Here is a 21,304-nt window from a genome sequence, read left to right as displayed (position 1 = left end):
CTATATCCCCAGCCCAAGAAAGTTCATCTTGAAGCATACAAAAAGATGCCCACTATCACTGGTCTTTAGGGAAATATAAATCAAAACTACTGCATGCTGGAAAATAAAAAGTATTGGTGAAGATGTGGGGAAACTGGATCTCTAAAACAAAACAGATAGTTGCTTAGACAAACAGCCAGCAGTTCCTCCAAAGATTGACAATAGTTACAATTTACCCAGAAATTCTAGGTATAAACTCATGAACAATGAAAACACATGTCCATGGAAAAAAAAACCCTGTATACAGGGGCTGGGAATATGGCCTAGTGGCAAGAGTGCTTGACTTGTATACATGAAGGAAGACCTGGGTTCGATTCCCAAGCACCACATATATAGAAAATGGCCAGAAGTGGCGCTGTGGCTCAAGTGGCAGAGTGCTAGCCTTGAGCAAAAAGAAGCCAGGGACAGTGCTCAGGCCCTGAGTCCAAGACCCAGGACTGGCAAAGAAAACAACAACAACAACAACAACAACAACGAACCTGTATATAAATATTCATAAAAACTGGTTCATAATAGCCAAAAAGCAAACAATCTAAATGGCCATTAACTGAAGAATGGGTGACACTGGAATTCCAGAAAACTTACAAAATGGCCAATTAAAAAAATCTAAGTGCACCCCAAAGCTTGTGCACAAGTGTGTCTGTATGTATATAAAGTATATATATATATATATATATATAAAAAGAATGGGTGAAGAAAATGTGGTATATCCATACAATGGAGTGTTATTTAGCAATTAAAAAAATGAAGTACTGATATATGCTATGCATGGAGGAACCCTGAAAATATAGTGAAAAAAACCAGTAGTAGTTATATAGCATGTGATTCCATTTATGAAATGGCCATAATAGGCACAGCCATATGATATGATATGACAACTACACAATGCTCTATCCTAAATCCACTGAAGTATACATTTTATTTTATTTATTTTTTGTCAGTCCTGGGGTTTGAACTCAGTGCCTGGTCATTGTCCCTGAGCTTCTTTTGCACTCTACCACTTGAGCCATAGTACCATTTCCGGCTTTTCCTGTTTATGTGATACTGAGGAATAGGACCCAGGGCTTCATGCATGCTAGGCAAACACTCTACCACTAAGCCACATTCCCAACTCAGTATACATTTTAAGTGGGAGAATTGTGTACTATGTAAATCACAACTCAACTATATTACCAGCAACAACAAAAATTCACCTTGAGTGTAGAAAGAAGAGGGAGAACAGAGAAGAGGCTTTTATACAGACAGAGTGGGACAGAAGTTAGCAAGAGGAAGGATTCATAGGATCAGACAAGAAGAGCACCAGGGGTGCTGGGGATATAGCCTAGTGGCAAGAGTGCCTGCCTCGGATACACGAGGCCCTAGGTTCGATTCCCCAGCACCACATATACAGAAAACGGCCAGAAGCGGCGCTGTGGCTCAAGTGGCAGAGTGCTAGCCTTGAGCGAGAAGAAGCCAGGGACAGTGCTCAGGCCCTGAGTCCAAGGCCCAGGACTGGCCAAAGAAAAAAAAAAAAAAAAAAAAAAAAAGAAGAGCACCAGGGATGGAAGGCGGTTCCTCAAGATCTCCTGGTACCTGGTACCTCTCTCCCCAGGGAGAACAACAGGAAACAGAAATGAGGTATCTGCAATTATCATCAAGTAGCAAAACTATATTTAACATCTACATGCAAGGACTCAGCCTGCATGTACAGAAAGCACCCAAGGTACAACAAGCTGCCTGCAGCTGTCCTATTATTCACTCACCCCTAATCACCAAAAACAAGGCTGGGCAGACAGAACATGCTTAAGATATTGGAAGACCTGAGCAGCTAAGTGCAAGCTAAAAAACACAAGAGGCTAGGAAGGCCAATAACTTTAAGTTTCATGTTAGGCTGCTAAAGGGCAGTTTTCTTGGCTCACTTTTGAGTGTGCACCCTTTTTTATAAAGCTTCCCTTGATCTCTACCAGGAGATAGACAGTGGTGACAGGCTCTGGACAAAGTGGCATGAGATGCCAGTGGAAAAAAGCCATCATGGGAAACAAAGAGAGATGCCTATGAAGGGGCATTTTCTGAACAAGCAGAACCAGTGTAACTCACCAGTCAAACCAGAGACTGCAATAGGATTAAGTCCCTATCCACAACTTCCTGCCCATCCCTAGTTGTTTCCTTGACCATCCTGTCACATACAAGAAAATGGTACTGCAGCCACAACTTTGGAAAGAGTTAAGACCACCGAGAGGTGTCAAAAATACCAGCTGTCTACCAGACCGTTCATTTGCTAGATGAAACCAAGGCCCAAACCCACAGGACAGAGCTAATGACTCTCACGTTCTTATACCTCTTAATCTAAGCACACCCCAAGCCCTCCTCCTATGAGCCTAGCTCTAAACTGTGTGCTTCCCAGAGCAAGAGCTGAGAACCCTCAGCTTTCAACTGAAGAGGAATTAGAGCTAACTCTTTCGTAGCATCCTGAAAAGTTGAAACATGCTCTGGTTACACATGCAACCTCTTCTTCCAGGGACAGAGAAAGCAACTTAGCCAAAAATATGGTATAATAGTTTATAACTCTCCAGTCCCATGGCTTTTTACTTTATTAGCAACACTGTTCTGTATTCATTCACATCAATGTAATCAGCCACTAATTTGACATCAGCTCAGCCACAAGTTAATAACTCTGGGATCCAGGATTGTACTAGGTATGGAACAATTCAGGCAGGAAAAGAGCTGTGACATCACAAATGGACAAAGACTAATTACTATTTGTAACTCTCAAGTTCTAATGAACTGAGAGGGAAATGCTTTTTTAAGCCTGTAGAGAAATACAATATTAAATACTTCAAAATTAAAATTAGACAGAAAAACAAAATAATCTTCCTCCTGTTTGTGGTAAAATGACGTAAAACTTCTTGTTTGCTAGGCTTCTCTTCTTTCTCTCTTTCCTTCCTTCCATTTGCTAACATTTTTCTCCTTTCTTTCTTCTTTGTGTATTTGTGTGCATGCATTTGCACATACACCAGTAATGCAACTTGCACTTAGGGCCTCACATTCTCACTTTGCTCTTTCACTCAAGGCCTAAAACTCTTATCATTGAGCCACAGCTCCTACTTCTGGCTTTTTTGCTGGTTAATTGGAGATAAGAGTCCCTCAGTTGTCTGCCTGGGCTGGCTTCAAAGCTCCATCCTTACATCTGAGCTTCCTGAGTAGCTAGGGTTACAGGCATGAGCCACCAATGCCTGGCTATTAGCCAGTTTTGCTGGGTATGCACTCTGCCACTTGAGCCATTCCTCAGTTATAATTTGTCAGTTTTTAAAAAGTCATCAAAAAGTCATCAACCATAACTTGGAAACAGGAAAAAAATAATGGATCACTTCTAAAGTGATAATTAACAACATATGATCCCATTTGGCCACAACAGTGGCCAAAAAACAAGTTGAACTCTATGTACAACAAACAGACCATACAATTAGGACCACTTAAAAATAATGAGACTCCTCTCTTTGCCTTCTTCCAAAGTATATAATATATATTTAACAGCACAAAAAAGACGCCACTTGAGCTTCCCCTGTAGTCAATAGGAAGAAATTCCACATATAAAAATTAAAAATTTAAACTTTTAAGTCATTAATATTTTTTAAACATAATACAGACTTAAAAATTGTTCAACAGTAACCCATGACCCAACCCCTAGCACATAAATCAATCCCATATCCACAAGTCACAGTTTTTGTTCCTAAAAATCCCACAGCACTGAACTTGATCTTTACATCAAGTTGGAGCCAATAAGAGGCCCTAACAGAATCCCCAAGGGAAGAACGGAAGTGCAATCTATCAGAAGTTCAATCGCTGCTGCAACTCTTATCTACCTGGGCGTCAGGTGCACCTCTGAGGTCAGGTCCATGAGATTCGGCCCTCATACTAGGGTCCTGGAAGAGTGAGCTGGTAGCTTCCCTCATCTTTCCCCTCGAAGGCTGTCCAGTAAGCACCTGGGAATTGACTTTTCCTGGGAAAAGGGTGCTGGTAACAGCTGTCAGGGCCAAGGCAATAGTGAGAAGTTCAGTTCTCTGCTCTTTGGATGAACGGTGTAAAACATTTCTTTTAAAAGACAATGTTAAAAATATTAAGAAAAATGCCTACAAAATCTGGAGGGCTGCCTTTTTTCTCAAAGGGTAAAGCTTGGTGGGGTGGTGGGAGAACTGAGGCCCAGAACTACAGCTCTGCAGCAAAAGGTAGAGATGCCCTTCAAAATGTGTCACACTCTTAGGATGTCCTGCTGAAGCAGCAAGAGCTGAGGGTGGCTCTAAGAGGAGGGAGGGGCCCAACTCCTGCAGGGGAGGCTCCTACTGTGAGCCTCTGTGTAAGAATGTCTGGCTCAGGACAGCTGCCACAGGCCAGGGACATCAGGACTCTGCCTCTGAACCAGAGCTGCTTTCCCGACTAACTTCAATCTGGAGAGATGGTAAGTTATCTAACCGGCTCTTCTTTTGGCGAGATTGTTCTTTCTCCTTAATGAGAGCCCCCCATGCTCTCTGAAGCTCAGAGTCATCTTCCTCAGTGCCAGGAGCCCTGTGAACCACTTTCTTCGTGTTCTTCTCTTTGGTCTTGGGTGCAGATCCTAAGCGAGTCCATAAGCTACCTGTTTGGGTGAGAAGGCATTTCAGTTTGGCAGTCAACACTGACCAGTACAGTAGTTCTAAGGAAGCAGGGGCACAGCCAACATCTGACACGCAGAGAATATCTGGTCTGCACATCGGCATCCACTTCAGCAAATGGAGGGGGTAGGACCCAATGGGAGACTCTCATTTCCAGTAGTAGGTGCCCCCATACCAGGCACAAGGTAAATCACCCAAGAGGCTGTTTTCTGACCCTCCTACTCAACCTAGGTGAGACTCATGTGCCTAATGCAATTTTGTTCTGCAGGAAACTGTCAGCGCTAATGATCTACAGAGGTACTTTACACTATAAACTACTTTCAGATTTCTAGCCAACCACCCATTAATATTTTGGAGCATATTTTATATTTTAAAAAACCTAATAAACACCACTACATACTTAAAATCCCAAGATTTAGGAGGATGAGGCAGGAGGACTGTAAGTTCAAGCACAGCTTAAAGCCTCAGCTACATAGCAAGACCCTGTCTCAAAAGCCTAAAACACAAAGCCAGGTATGACTGGAGGCATGACTTAGCCATAGAGCACTTGCCTATCCAGTGGAGGCCAAGTTGAAACCCTAGTACCACCCCCCACCAAAAAGAAAAAAAAGAAATATGTGTTTGGCGTTTTGTAGCACAGATACATTCTAAGGCAATTGTAAGTTTTATTTATGAGGAATATGACAAATGTGAAAAATGATTACAATAAAAACCCTAAATGAAAAGGGCAGGATGTACACATGGACAAAGTCTGGAACACTTATATGAAACTAAAATTGATTGGTTGTAAACTCAAAGAAGGATTGTATTCTTTTCTACGTTCTAATCTTTCCCATTAGCACTATAATGATAATGACGACAACAATGATCATATAAAAGGGAAAATCGCTTTGTTTTACCATGCACTGCTTCCTGCCTCTCTTCTATACTATCCTCCCTACCCTCCGCTTGTTCCCAATCCCCAATCCCATCAGTTTGTACCCACCTGATTTCTTTTCCCGAGTATCAGAGTAGAGGCCTTTAACATCTTGCCTGGCAACCCCTAGCCTACTATGCACATCTGAAGAGGGCTCTCTTCGAACCACTGCGTTACTACTGAAAGCCTTTTCTGGAGAATATGGTCTTTTTCCCAACCGCTGGCGAATATCTGGAAAAAGAAAAAAGTACTACTGTCATCAAATGCACTTCACTACCGGTCTTGTTAGCCTGAAATCTTACTGAGTGATGTCCTGAAATAATCAGGCCTCTAAAAACCTTTTTATCTCCATTGCTTTTCACATTTGTTTCCTGAGGAAATCTCTGGATTTCTCCAGGAAAACTCAGGAGGTAGGAAGTATCAGGAAAAACCTCATCTGGAGGCTTCCAAAGCAGAATCACCTTTTCTTGTGTTTTATTTAATACATAAATACAATTAGATTGGTAAAAAGTAAAGGCTCAAGGCAGCATGTCCCAAATGTATTTTTCCTCCAATCTCTTCAACAAAGCTGCTGGTTCTAAAGTTCCCTTTATAAATAGTGGCAACAGCCAGGTGCAGTACCTCATGCCTGTAATCCTTGCTACCAGGGAGCTGAGTCGATGAGAATCACATTTTGAGAGCAGCTAGAGCAAAAAAGTTAACAAAACCTACATCTCAACAACAACAAAAAAGCTGGATATAGTGGCATGTGCCTGTCTCTCCAATTGTGCACATACTATGAACAGAAGGGTTATAGTTTATACCAGCCCAAGCAAAAAGTGAGACTTATCAATAAGTAAAAAGAGCTAGGGCCTTGGCCCATGTGTAGACTGTTTGGCCCATGTGTAGACTGTTTGTCTAGCGAGCCCAAGCCCCTGGGCTCAAACCTCAGAGCTGAAGGAAAAACAACAACAAACAATAGCAACAGGAGACCCATGTTTATCAGCAGAAACCTCATGTGGGATTGTCCATCTCACATGCCTTCTCTAGAGTGGCACCACATCCCCTGATCACCAGGCTGAGCCTCCTCTGTGGCTTCTCTGCCTTTCCTCCCACTTTCTAGCTCCCAAGCCCTGCTTGCCAAGGTGCCCTGCATTCCACTCTCATCGGTCACCACTGTCATTGATCTAGTTCAGGCCTTTATTATTGAACTCCATCCCAATCTACCCCAACCCAAAGTTCTCCTTCTTGAGCAGATAAGATCTGGCCACTTCCCTCCTTAAAAGTAAAGCCAACTGAGATCTTATTCCTTCCCCAAGACTAACTCTAAAGCTATTTTCTCTAGAAAGTCTATAAAAATTCTTCTACCATTCTCCAGTAGATATGTGGAGCCCTTCCACAGACTTCTCACATGGTGGCTCCCAGGCCAGGGTCTGGAACACAGCATACACACCCACATTACTGGCACACAAGGGCTTGCATGCAAAAATAATCTAGTCCAAACTTTTGGCCATTTATCAAACCACACAAGTTAATTCTTATTGTTGTGTATAATGTATACTAATGAAATTCAGTCTAACTGCCTTGAATACTGAAAGCTAGTTTTGCCAAAATTTATTTTTCATGTCTCCAAATTCCAATGCCTAAAATTTAGATGTGATGAACAGAGGTAGTTATATCAGTTCAAAATAGCATCTTATCCAAAAACATATCTGTGTCCCAATTTGCTCTCTGGAGCTCAGACTAAAGCTCAGAAAAGCTAAATAAACAAGAACAATACCTGATTTAGCACTGCTGCTTGGCGGCCGTGGATGTGAGTGCTGACGTTTTTCATCTAAGAGGTGTCGAACATCTGAAAATTTCTCTGGTGGCAATTTGTTCCCAATTCGGTTTTTTATATTGCTCGTGGACATACTATCTGCCTTCATGGAGTTTCTTTAAGAAGAGTGAAGAACAATTAACCACTTTCAAATATAAAACAAGTTCTAGGGCTGAGAATGTGGCTCAGCAGTAGAGTGCTTGCCTAACATGCATGAAGGCCTGCCTCAATTCCTCAGCACCATATAAACAGAAAAAGCCAGAAGTGGTGCTGTGCCTCAAGAGTGCTAGCCTTGAGCAAAAAGAAGCCAGGAACATGCCCAGGCACCGAGTCCAAGCCCTCAGGACTGGCCAAAAACAAAACAAAACAAGTTCTATTCAATAATCCTGCACTTTAGATGAGATTTTGAACAATTTAAGAAATCTAATTTAACACAGAGAAAATTCCCTTAGAAATACTACCTGTAAACCTCTTAGGGAACTGTAACCAACATTCTGTGAAGACACTGGTGTGGGCAGGCAGCCTGTTGAGTTTCCCTGCATGAGTTCTATACAATGTCCACACATGATCACAAAGCATATTAACTACAGGGTCCATTCTACTGAAACAAACAGATGCTAGGCAGATGTCTGCAAAGGACCTGGGGCTTTCTGTTCACCATGGTTGAGATCTGGCTGAAATCTAAACCCTATAAAGTCTGTAATCAAATTCTTTTTATTTTTTTACATTAAGGACTGAACATAGGATTTCAATCTTTCTATCATTTGAGCTATGCCCTAGTCTTTTCATTTTTAGTTTTTTCAGACAGAGACCTGCTCTCACACTGACTTTACTTAGGCTGGCTTCAAAGAGCAAAGGCTCTTATCTCTGCTTAAAAAGTAGCTGAGATTACAGGTATAAACTACTACACCTAGCTACAATCCCCATCTTTAAAGAGGAGACTTAGGTGCTGGTGGCTCAAGGAGGGCCATCCTAGCTGCTCAGGAGACTGAGATCTCCAGATTGTGGTTCAAAGTCAGCCTTGTCAGAAAAGGCTATGAGGATCTTATCTCCAACTAACCAGCAAAAAGCCAGAAGTGGAGGTATGGCTCAAGTGACAGAGTGCCAGCCTTCACTGAAAAAACAAAGCAAGAATATGGGGCCAAGTTGAAGCCCCAGTACTGGCAATACATAAATAAGTAAAAAAGCAAACAAGAGACTTTTCAGCCAATGAGATCAGGTAGGAAGTAGCATAATTCTGCCAATCTTTTCGGCTAGAAACTTCTGGGAAAACTAAAGACAAATGAACAAGGCCATATAAACAAAATCAGCATGAAAAGCCCTTGTCTTTCCCAAACCTATCACCAAGAACATCTTCAGGAGGCCATTCCTAGAATTTAATCCTTAAAATTTTAGATATATGTGGAATCTTCAAGTAACCTAAAAATGTACATTAAAATAACTATTTTTTTAAAAAAACTATATTTTTTAGTTCACTAAATCATCAAAATTGAGAACAATAATATCGAAGGGTAGTAATATAGGCAGGAAGGAAATCTAACAATGCTTAGCATATTTTTAAATATGTATGCTACTTTATATAGTCAGTAGACTTTGCAGAATCTATCTTGTTAATTGAATACTAAATAAGCAGAAACCTAAATGTCTATCAATAACATAGTAAATAAAGCCAGACCCAGAATTGCATGCAGATTCCAGCACCCTGGAGGTTGAGGCGGGAAGATATCATTTGAGGCTAGGTTGGGCTACCCAAGCTACATATTAAGACCCTGTCTCAATCAATCAATCTATTAACAAACAATCATGGCAGTAAATTTTAAAAATGGTGCCTTTTTTTGGTGCTGGTACTTGGGTTTGAACTCAGGGTGTGGGCACTGCCCTTAGCTTTTCCCCTCAAGGTTGGCATTCTAAGCACTTGAGCCACAGCCTCACTTTTTGGCGGTTAATGGGAGATAAAAGTCTTACAGACTTTTCCTGTCCAGGCTGACTTCATACTGGGACACTAAGATTTGAGAGTCTAGGATTATAGGTATGAGCCACCAGCACCTAGCTTGATGCTTTCTAACAGTGGACTACATATGGTTGAAAATGTGTGAATACAGAGGGTTTAGGGGTTTACATTTTTGTGGACTGTCTACATATAACAAGAACTGGTTGTTTTTTTGTTTTGTCAGTCCTGGGGCTTGAACTCAGGGCCTGAGCACTGTCCCTGGCTTCTTTTTGCTCAAGGCAAGCACTCTACCACTTGAGGCACAGCGCCACGTCTGGCTTTTTCTATATATGTGGTGCTGAGGAATCGAACCCAGGGCTTCATGTACTCTATTTTTATTTTTTTTAATCTATTTTTTTTGGCCAGTCTTGGGGCTGAACTCAGGGCCTGAGCACTATCTCTAGCTTCTTTTTGATCAAGGCTAGCACTCTGCCAACTTGAGCCACAGCGCCACTTCTGGCCTTTTCTATAGATGTGGTGCTGAGGAATCGAACCTAGGACTTCATGTATATGAGGCAAGCACTCTTGCCACTAGGCCATATTCCCAGCACCCCAGGGCTTCATGTATATGAGGCGAGCACTTTACCACTAGGCCATATTCCCAGCCCAACAAGAACCACTTGTATAGAGGAAAAATTACATGCTTCTACAAGGAACTGAAATTATGATTAAAAGTATTCACAAAATTTAAAAAATATGTTCATATATGAAAAAAGCACAATGAAAACATTCTCACATTGCAAATGTATACTAATTCAAAAGTAAGTCAGGTGCCAGTGGCTCATTCCTATAATCCTAACTGCTCAGGAAGCTGAGATCACAGGATTTGCCATTTCAGGCAAGAAAAGCCAATGAAATTTCATCTCCAAAAATAACCAGCAGGCTGGGGATATGGCCTAGTGGCAAGAGTGCTTGCCTTGTATACATGAGGCCCTGGGTTCAATTCCCCAGCACCACATATACAGAAAAAGGCCAGAAGTGGCACTGTGGCTCAAGTGGCAGAGTGCTAGCCTTGAGCAAAAAGAAGCCAGGGACAGTGCTCAGGCCCTGAGTCCAAGCCCCAGGACTGGCAAAAAAAAAAAAAAAAAAAAAAAACCAGCAAAAAACAGGGCAGAATGAATGGCTCACGTGACAGGGCACCAGTGGAGTAAGCAAGCAAGTTTCAGGCCATGAGTTCAAATCCCAGACACATTAAAAATAAATGTGTGTGTGTGTGTGTGTGTGTTTTCCTGGGGCTTGAATTCAGGGCCTGCGTATTGTTCCTGAGCTTTTTGTGCTCAAGACTAGTGCTCTACCACTTTGAGCCATATCTCTACTTCCAGATTTTTGCTGGTTAATTGGAAATAAAGAGTCTCATACATTCTCCTGCTTGGGCTAATTGTGACCCTTGATCTTCTGATTTCAGCCTCCTGAGTAGCCAGGATTACAGATGTGAGTAATTGGTGCCCACCAAAAATTTTTTTTTTTTTTTTTTTTTTTTTGCCAGTCCTGGGCCTTGGACTCAGGGCCTGAGCACTGTCCCTGGCTTCCTTTTTGCTCAAGGCTAGCACTCTGCCACTTGAGCCACAGCGCCACTTCTGGCCGTTTTCTGTATATGTGGTGCTGGGGAATCGAACCCAGGGCCTCATGTATACGAGGCAAGCTCTCTCGCCACTAGGCCATATCCCCAGCCCCCCACCAAAAATATTTTTTAAATATGTAATTAGTATTTAAAATATAAATATATGGTTCAGTGGTATACTGCTTACCTAGCATACACAAGGCCCTATTCAATCTTTAGCCCCACAACAAAAATTTCTGACAAGAAAAATTTAAAACTAAGCCAGGCGCTTGCTTATGCCTGTAAGCTACTCAGAAGGCTGAGATTTAAGCATTGCAGTTCAAAGCCAGCCAACATAGCAAAGTCCATGAGACTTAGTACCCAGGCAGTAAGTTCAAGCCTCACAACTGACAAAGAAATAAAAATTTAAAGCTAATACTGATTTTTTAAAAAATCACCTAGGGCTGGGAATATGGCCTAGTGGCAAAGTGCTCGCCTCATATACATGAAGCCCTGGGTTCAATTCCCAGCACCACATATACAGAAAACAGCCAGAAGTGGCACTGTGGCTCAAGTGGCAGAGTGCTAGCCTTGAGCAAAAAGAAGCCAGGGACAGTGCTCAAGCCCTGAGTTCAAGCCCCAGGACTGGAAAAAAAAAAAAAAAAAAGAAAGTCACCTAATATTTTTCAACTGAGATTCCACTTCATCAGCATACATAGTCATTTTCATGCTCTTCTTTGGTGAAGGAGTAGAAATCATTTTCAGTTCTAGATCATAGTCCATTTCATCTGAGTCTGAGTTGCTAGCACTGGACCGCCTGGATGAGCTCCGCTCACAGGTCTGTTTGAGTGCTGGGATATCCTCATGGTACTCTACCACCACCCTGTCGTCTGCATCCATGTTCTGATCTTCTTCCTCCTCTGCCTCCTCTTCTTCCTCTTCTTCAATGGGTTCCTCAGGAACATTCACTAATCCTGAAGAAATTTAACAACAACATCAACAACAAATTAGGAAAAGCTTAGACTAAACCAACAAGTATGATCTTCTATTCTACATCAGTGAAAAAAAATCCCATTTTAGTTTCACTGGAACACTACCTGTCCATAATAGTGCCAAACTGAATACCTACAATAGAATGGTAGGTAAAAGGATGTCCTTAAAATATAAGTGATTGTTCACAATTCTGGTTTTTACAAAATCAACAATCAAGGTACTCTGAAAGTCATTTGTGAATATGAGCAGAGTAACAAAAATTGTTTCTTTCCAGCTGAGGTCAAACAAAGCAATACTCTACCTTCTTGTCTCATCTCATGTATGCAAATATCTTTTCGGTCTATTGACTGCCATGTTTTGCACATTTTTGTGCTTTTTGATGATTTCACTGTTTAAAATGGCTCCCAAATATAGTGCTGAAGTGCTGTGTAGTGTGTTAAGTGTAAGAATGCTGAGGTGTGTTTGTGCCTTATGGAGGAAATGCATATATTCGATAAGCTTCTCTCAAGCATTAGTTGTCTATGGATTCAATGTTAATTAACCAAAAGCATATATTAAATAAGGTGTCTTTAAGCAGAAAAACAGGTACAAAGTTACATATTAATTCGCTGATGAAAACAGTTTGACCAGAGGCTTTGGATGGCTCATTATTTGTAGACTCATCTTGTATACTGTTGAAGAAAATGTAAGTTGGTGTCCTCATTGTAAAAAACACTATGCAATTTTCTACAGAACTGTCATCTGACTATGAGGTGCCCATTTTTCCTCTAGGCAACTCAAACGTATCTGCAGTTCTTTGTTAATACAGCATTCTACACAACAGCCAAGATATGAAAAGAACCTAAGTGTACAATGACAGACTATTAAAGCAACTGTGACACAGGAATATATGGAACATTCTTATTCATCCCTAAAATACAATGAGATTTTCTCATTGCCACATATGGATGGACTTGGAAGATGTATACTCAATAAAGCAAGCCACACTTAGAAAAAATAGAAAATTTTTTTGCTAATTCAGTGTTTGCATATAACCATTCAAAATACTGAAATACTGTTAACTTTAAAGTTATGAAAAAATACTTATAAGCAAAAAGTACAAATATAAAGTAGATATTTATAAGAACTACATATTCATTGTGAAATCAGACATGGGAAAAATGTAAAATGAAGTCAGCTGTTATATCAGGGTGCTAGAATTAAGGGCAGTTTGCTTTTTAATATTTTAAATTTGAACATAAAGTATAGATGAAGCCAGATGCTGGTGGCTCATGCCGATAATTCTATCTACTCAGGAGGCTGAGATTTAAGGATCACGGTTCAAAGCCAGTCTGGGCAGGGAAGGTCATAAGAGTCTTATCTCAATTAACCACTGAAAGCTGGAAGTGGAGCTGTGGCTGAAATGGTAGAGTGCTAGCCTTGAGCAGAAAAGCTCAGAGACAGCGTCCAGGCCCTGATTCTAAGCCCCAATACCAGTCGAAAAAAAAGAGTAGTTAACAGCAGTATCTTAAAGTTAACTAAAATTGGAGAACTGTTGACTGAATAACAAAAATCCATGCATTATAAATATATACATTTCACATAAAGTTCTGTACATAGGCATTATATTAAAAAATGCAAAAACTTCATTTCTTCCTGCATATACCATCACAATGAAATACATATGTGCATGTTATTCTGTGTTATATGTATGTTTTTATATACTGACTTGCTAGCTCTGTAAAATAAGCAGAAGATTCCACACATTAAATTCAACATAAAAAAATTCTTTACAAAATTAAGGTAATTTCTTCATAATAACAACAAAAAAGGAAGTCTACTTCATGATATCCCTCTTTTTGAGTGGCTTTGTGTGCACAAACCAATAAACCTACAGCAGACAATGCAGCAACTTATTTACATTATCAGAAAAGGAACAACAAAATCAGCCTATTTGGTAGGATAATTAAGTTTCTCATGCAGTTGTTCACATAAATAGAAATTTAGGTTTTCCTTACAAAATTTCATGTTAATTTTTTCTATGTCATATTTGGTCTTTTGTTGTTGTTTGTTAGAACAGCTTTATAAAATCATTTGAGCTCTTTGTATGGGCAATTTAAAATGAATAGTGACTTGACTTACTTTCCTATATGTTGGCAGAGGGTGAGGGCAAGGAAGAGAGGATGATAAAGTTTGGAACCTTAAAGGACTGTATTAAGAATAAAAATATGATTTCGAGAGCCAAACATGTGTCTACCCAAAAGCTGAGCAGGCAACTACCGGAATGTCGGTGTTTATATGTCAAGCCGACGTCATCCCCAATCATGGCTCTCTTCTTGATCACATCCCTCTGAATGCGACGGGAATGATATCTTCGCTTCCTGCAACATTCCAAAATAAGTACGTAATCAGAAACCAATAGGAAGGATGCCAAAATCCATTCATTTCAACAACACACTGATTCAATGTTAGGTGCTGAAACATTTTAAAAAATGAAACCAAGGCAGCATTTTTATAATTGACCACAGTTAAGAATTGTGAATTCTTCCATTTTATCTTCCATTCAATCCACAGGAGGTTCTAAAGGATTCCACTACTCAAGAGGCAGAGGCTGAAGGATCAAAAGTTGGAGGCCAATCTGGGGAAAGTTAGTAAAATACTATTTCAAAAACAAAATAAAAATCTAAAAGGAAGGTGGGCACTAGTGGCTCAGGCCAATAATCCTAGTTCCTTAGGAGGCTGAGACCTGAGGATTATGGTTTGAAGTCAGCCCAGGGAAGACAAATCCAAGGACTCTTCACTTTGACTCAAGTGGTAGAGAGCCAGTCCCAAGTGAAAAAGCCAAGGGAGAGCACAGGTCCTGAATTCAAAGCCCTAGTACTGGCACAAAAATAGAAAATTAAAATTAAAACAAAAATGGAGATGTAGCTCAGGTAGTGGAGTAGCCTAGCACATGTGAGGCTCTGGGTTCAATCCCTACTACAGCGAAAATAGGAAGGAAAAAAGCCCTAAAGTACCATTAAAAAAAATTCTTTGTATTTTATGGTTTTAAGACTCACCAGGAATTGCTAAGAATCCCTTTCATGCCTCCATAGTTTGGATTCCCATACTTCATGTAGTACTGACTTCTTCTGGCTGCCCCAAGTTCCTTTTTGTCATCTAAAAATCAATATAACAGTTATCTAAAATTTCTTTTGGGTGTGAAGACAGTATCAAAGGTGTGTGTGAAATATATTCCATAGCTGAGACAAAAGTGGCTAACAAAAAGGCAAGAGCCAATATAAACATTTCCTCTCTTAGTGTATACTTAGGCAACACAGTATGGGGAAGACAGAGCAAAACACACAGACAACTGAGGCTGAACTGTTGAAGAGCTAATGAGCTTATTATAAAAAATAAATGATATAAAATATTCTATGGATGGGGAGTGGCTGAGCGGTCTTATTATACTGATCTAATATATCTGAGGCCCTGCCCTGGGTTCCTACCCATCACCATGAAAGACATTTCTAAGTTGCATTTGAGACTTTTTCAGAAAACCTGGAGAATTTTTACTGTCATTGAATGATAATATTCATTTCTGAAAGATTAATACTACAACAATACAGAAAAGTTAAAGAATCAAACTACATGTAAGTCCATATATTTGACAAATCATTTTTTGTAAGTTCTTATGGTAGTCTTCAATATAACTTAAAGAAATAAACATGCTGTAGCTCATACCTACTAACTACTAGAGCAGTAGAGCAGCTGATATAAAAAGCTAGCAAGCCTCTATCTCAACAAATAAGCCAGGTATGGCAGTACACACCTGTGATCCTGCCAATGCAGGAGGCTCATAGTCTGAGGTTAGTCTAGGATAAAAACCCAAGACCTTATTTGAAAACAAACAAATAACAACAACAACAAAACCCACTAAAGCCAAATACCAATTAATGAAGAAATGATAAAACTAGGAAACCATTAATGGATATTAATGCTATTGAATTGAAGAGTGATGAAGAACAGGCTATTCACAAGTATCCCTCTACCAATTTTGGGGGGGAGGGTGGGTTAGTTGTGGGGCTTAAACTCAGGGCCTGGGCACTGTCCCTGAGCCTCTTTGTGCTCAAGGCTAGCACTCTACTACTGGAGCCACAGCACCACTCCGATTTTTGAGTGGTTTATTGGGAATAAAAGTCTCATGGGGATTTTTCTGCCTGGGCAGATCTCAGCCTCCTGAGTAGCTAGGGTTATAAGCATGAGCTACTGGCACCTGGATCTCCTTCAGTTTTTTAATTACAAATGGATAAATAGTAGCTTTGAAGTGGACAAACCTGATGATCACAAACTTAACTAAGTGATTACTGTAAACATCTTTAGGAATGGTATGTTAAACTCTTACATATCCACTGATCTAATGCATTGAAAAATGTCACAGCAAGGGACACAAATGATAGGAGAGAGACTCAGCAAGTGGGACTACATTAAAATAAAAAGTTTCTGCACAACTAAGGACACAGTTACTAAACTAGAAAGACGGGGCTGGGAATATGGCCTAGTGGCAAGAGTGCTTGCCTCCTATACGTGAAGCCCTGGGTTCAATTCCTCAGCACCACATATATAGAAAACGGCCAGAAGTGGCACTGTGGTTCAAGTGGTAGAGTGCTAGCCTTGAGCAAAAAGAAGCCAGGGAGAGTACTCAGGCCCTGAGTCCAGTCACCAGGACTGGCAAAAAAAAAAAGACAGACAGACAACTATTGGGCAATACATCAGACAAAGGCCTAATATCCAATATATACAAAAAGCTCAAGAAACTAACCCCTCCCAAACTTAATATACCAATTACTAAGTGGGCAAGGCAGCTAAGAAGAGACTTCTCAGAAGAGGTAAGAATGGCAAAGAAACACATGAGAAAATGCTCATAATCCCTGGCCATAAAGAAAATGCAAATCAGAACAACGCTGAGATACATCTTACCCCAATTAGACTGGCCAACATCTTGAATTTTTCCCCCCAGTCCTGTGGCTTGAACTCAAGGCCTGAGCACTGTCCCTGGCTTTTTTTGCTCAAGGTTAGCACTCTACCACTTGAGCCACAGCGCCACTGCTGGCTTTTTCTGCATATGTGGTGCTGAGGAATTGAACCCAGGGCTTCATGCTTGCTAACTCTACCACTAAGCCACATTCCCAGCCCCGACATCTTGAATTCTAATAACAACAAATGCTGGTGGGGATGTGGAGAAAAAGGAACCCTACTGCACTGCTAGTACAACCACTCTGGAAAGCAATCTGGAGTTTCCTCAAAAAATTAAACACAGACCTTCTCTACGATTCAGCCATACCACTCTAGGCATCTACCCTGAGCACCATGAGCCATGATATGATAAGGACACCTGCAAATCCACGTTCACTGCTGCACAACTCACAATACCCAAGCTAAAGAAACAACTCAGATGCCCCACAAGAGATGAGGGGATCCATAAAATGTGGTACCTATACACAATGAAATTTTACACAGCCATTAGAAAGAACAAAATGACGTCATTTGGCTGGGAATATGGCTTAGTGGTAGAGTGCTTGCCTAGCATGTATGAAGCGCTCAATTCCTCAGTGCCACATAAACAGAAAAGGCCAGAAGTGGCACTGTGGCTCAAGTGATAGAGTGCTAGCCTTGAGCAAAACAAGCTCAGGGACAGTGCCCTGGCCAAGTTCAAGCCCCAGTACTGGCAAAAACACAACAACAACAACAACAACAACAACCCAGTCATTTGCAAAGAAATGGATGGAACTAGAACAAATCATGCTAAGTGAGATACGCCAAGATCAGAGAGACAAATGGTGCATGTTCTCCCTGATACGGGGATGTTAGACTTTAAAATGCATTGGGATATAACAAATTACAAAGAGTTCTAGATGCTCACATACAGTGTGACCAAAAGAGGATAGTCTTAGGAGAATCAAAGGTGAAATACCCAAGTGCCTCTTTTTTGTATATAAATATACAAACTGAAACAAACTCTAAAGATATGGAAATATAAGACTTCTGTCTTAATTTGTTTTTTCTTTTTTTGATGACTCTGTATTCTCTACCCTATATACAATGTAGACACATGCACATCTGAGGGAGGGTGCGGGGAGGGCACAGTATCTGAGGAAATAGGGTGAAAAGTGCAGCAGTGGAGTGTACTGGCTGTACTGGTCATTGATGAAAGGGAACTATGCAACTTGTGGGTAGAGAGGGGAGGGAGGGAATGGGAGAGAATGAAGGAACAGATGGTGCTACGCAAAAGGAAACCTGCCGTATATCACCTCTAAAACAACAATAACATTAAAAAAAAGACACAGCATCATATTTGCAGTGTTCTTGTCCAAATTAATCAGGAACAAACTGAATTTAATCAGGAACAAACATCAAACAAATTCAAACTAAGAAATAGTCTATAAAATAATGAGATTCTGTACTTTTTTAGCTGATCTTAAATCATAGTGAGGGATTTCATTGTTACATCTCTATTCTATTTATACTCTATTCTAATCAATCTCACCCTCTTTATTACACATGCCCTCAAAATAGCACCATCAGCTGGTTTCCTTGTCTTCATTCTCATAGTAACAAATTAATCTATTTTGACAGCATTCAACCTATCCTTCTTGCTTCCAACCTCCTGCTAGTTCTCACACACCAACAGTCTATCCCCTCCCCACATCCTGAGCCTCTATACTCCTTTTTTATTGCGGGGAGGGGCTGGAATTCAGGGCCTGGGTCCTGTCCCTGAGCCTTCATGCTCAAGGCTAGCACTCTACCACTTGAGTCACAGTGCCACTTGTAGTTTTTGAGTGATTAATTGGAGATAAGAGTCTTATGGGGACTTTTCTGCCTGGGCTGGCTCTGAACCATGTTCAGATCTCAGCCTCTTGAGTAGCTAGGATTACAGGTGTGAGCCACAGGAATAGCCTCTATACTCTTTGAAAAAGTGTTAGTAAAAGAAAACAAAGCAAAGTAGTAGTTCTAGACTAAAGGAGACTAAGAAGATATGGTATACTTAGGTACTCAGTCCTGGAATGGCCTCTAGATCTATGAGGCAAAGGAATCTACAAAGAACATACTTTATGTATAAAAATTCCCATGTGTTTCAGAAACACACATTCAAGTAGTGGTGCTAACTCCAATTCAATCTTTTTTTTTTTTTTGGCCAGTCCTGGGCCTTGAACTCAGGGCCTGAGCACTGTCCCTGGCTTCCTTTTGCTCAAGGCTAGCACTCTGCCACTTGAGCCATAGTGCCACTTCTGGCCATTTTCTGTATATGTGGTGCTGGGGAATTGAACCCAGGGCCTCATGTATACGAGGCAAGCTCTCTTGCCACTAGGCCATATCCCCAGCCCCCAATTCAATCTTAAATGATTAAAACAATGTGCTTATGTGTATATATAACGATACCTTCATATGTTTTTTTGAATTACTGAGATTGAGTACACAAATTTCACAGTACTCATTTTAAACTTCCCAATGATGGATATCATCATTCTAATCTACAAAGTTTATTAACTCTATGAACATTCACAATAAAATAATTTCTCCCAGATCAGGTAATAATGTACATTTCTTTCCTTTTGCTTTGTATCATCTGTTCCCTCTTTTTTTCTCTCATTTCCTCCCTCCCATCACCACCCTTGAGTTGTTTAGTTCACTTTCATCAATGTCTATTGCAGCTATTGGGCCCCTATGCTGTATTTTTCTCACCTACTTTTTTGCCCCTCTCACCTACTTTTTACTCATTCTGTGCCCTCCTCTCAGATTCCCTCAGGTGTATATATCATAATACCTATGTATTTTTTATTTTTTTGGCCAGTCCTGGGCCTTGAACTCAGGGCCTGAGCACTGTCCCTGGCTTCTTTTTGCTCAAGGCTAGCACTCTGCCACTTGAGCCACAGCGCCACTTCTGGCCATTTTCTGTATATGTGGTACTGGGGAATCGAGCCCAGGGCCTCATGTATACAAGGCAAGCACTCTTGCCACTAGGCCATATCCCCAGCCCCCATACCTATGTATTTTTAATTACCACCAGAAATCAGTATGTAGAACAAACAATAAAATCTCTAAAATTGGGCTGGGAATATGGCCTAGTGGCAAAAGTACTTGCCTTGTATACATGAAGCCCTGGGTTCGATTCCTCAGCACCACATATATAGAAAAAGCCGATGGGCTAGGATGTAGCTCAGTGGCAAAACACTTGCCTAGCAAGTGCAACGTCCTGGTTTCGATCCTCAGTACCAAAAAAGAAAAGACCAAAAAAAAAGAAACAAAAACAGAAAAAGCCGGAAGTGGCGCTGTGGCTCAAGTGGCAGAGTGCTAGCCTTAAGCAAAAAGAAGCCAGGGACAGTGCTCAGGCCCTGAGTGCAAGCCCCAGGACAGGCAAAAACAAAACAAAAAACAAAAAACCTCTAAAATTATTTTAAGAAGGAAGAAAGGGAGGGAGAATGATAAAGGGAGTGAGGCTGATTGGGGTACATTGTAGAGAAGTATCAAAACATCACAATAAAATCTCCCTTGGGGCTGAGATGTAGCTCAATGGCAAAGCACTGTCTACTAAATGCAATGTCATAGGTTGATCAGGATTTAAAAAAACAAAAAACCTCTCTTGGGAAACTAATGTATAGGAATAAAGAAAAAAATTAGCATGCACAGTTTAATGGAGATCAGTGCTGAAAGGCTATCAGTGATGTCAACTCAGAATATTGCTATAACAATTAAAAAGTTTTAATAGTTTTATCGTTCAGGTGATAACTGGCTAAAAAGCACACAGAGTAAACCAACATTTGCATATGCCTGTCTGGGCTGGCTTTCAACTACGATCCTCAGATCTCAGCATCCTGAGTAGCTAGGATTACAGGCATGAGGCAGTACCCAGCTAGTTGACAGATTTAAAAGGCTGTCAGGAGGCTGAGATCTGAAGATGGTGGTTCAAAGTCAGCCCGGGCAGTAAAGTCCATGAGACTCTTATCTCCAATTAACCACCAGAAAACTGGAAGTTGCACTGTGCCTCAAGTGGTAGAGTGTTAGGCTTGAGCTGAAGAGCTCAAGGATAGCACCCAGGCCCAGAGTTAGTTCAGGCCCCAAGACAGATTTTTTAAAATGCATACAAATAGCTATTTTCTACTTTCTTCATCATCATCATCATCATCATCACTACCACCACCACCATCATCATCATCTTATTTTTGCCAGTCCTGAGGCTTGAACTCAGGGCCTGGGCACTGTTCCCGAGCTTCTTTTCTTTTGCTCAAGGCTAGCACTCTACCACTCGAGCCATAGCACCACTACTGGCCCTTTCTGTTTATGTGGTGCTGAGGAATTGAACCACAGGCTTCATGAATGCTAGGCAAGCACTCACACTAGGCTATATTCCTAGCCCTTAGAAAGTTTTATCAACATAAAAAAT

General features: G+C 40.8%; 1 protein-coding gene across 2 annotated transcripts in view; it reads right to left on the bottom strand.

Moving 5' to 3' along the window:
* Positions 1–3,615: 3,615 nt before the first annotated feature.
* The window catches only part of Ncbp3 (nuclear cap binding subunit 3), a 44,216-nt gene continuing 26,527 nt past the window's right edge, over positions 3,616–21,304 (bottom strand). The window contains exons 8-14 of one of the 2 annotated variants that reach the window (XM_048365870.1): positions 14,943–15,042; positions 14,164–14,264; positions 11,588–11,885; positions 7,343–7,497; positions 5,653–5,814; positions 4,489–4,651; positions 3,616–4,042 (exon numbers count right to left, since the gene is read on the bottom strand). In XM_048365870.1, coding sequence (XP_048221827.1) covers positions 3,934–4,042; positions 4,489–4,651; positions 5,653–5,814; positions 7,343–7,497; positions 11,588–11,885; positions 14,164–14,264; positions 14,943–15,042 — 1,088 coding nt within the window. In that variant the 3' untranslated portion in view covers positions 3,616–3,933. Of the gene's footprint in view, positions 4,652–5,652; positions 5,815–7,342; positions 7,498–11,587; positions 11,886–14,163; positions 14,265–14,942; positions 15,043–21,304 lie in introns of both variants that reach the window. The other variant, XM_048365869.1, reaches the window with a different exon arrangement.

The sequence above is a fragment of the Perognathus longimembris genome, chromosome 17 (assembly GCF_023159225.1).
Source record: "Perognathus longimembris pacificus isolate PPM17 chromosome 17, ASM2315922v1, whole genome shotgun sequence".
Taxonomy (NCBI): Eukaryota; Metazoa; Chordata; class Mammalia; order Rodentia; family Heteromyidae; genus Perognathus; species Perognathus longimembris.
Note: the sequence above shows the minus strand (reverse complement) of the source record. Positions and strands in the feature narration are given on the sequence as shown.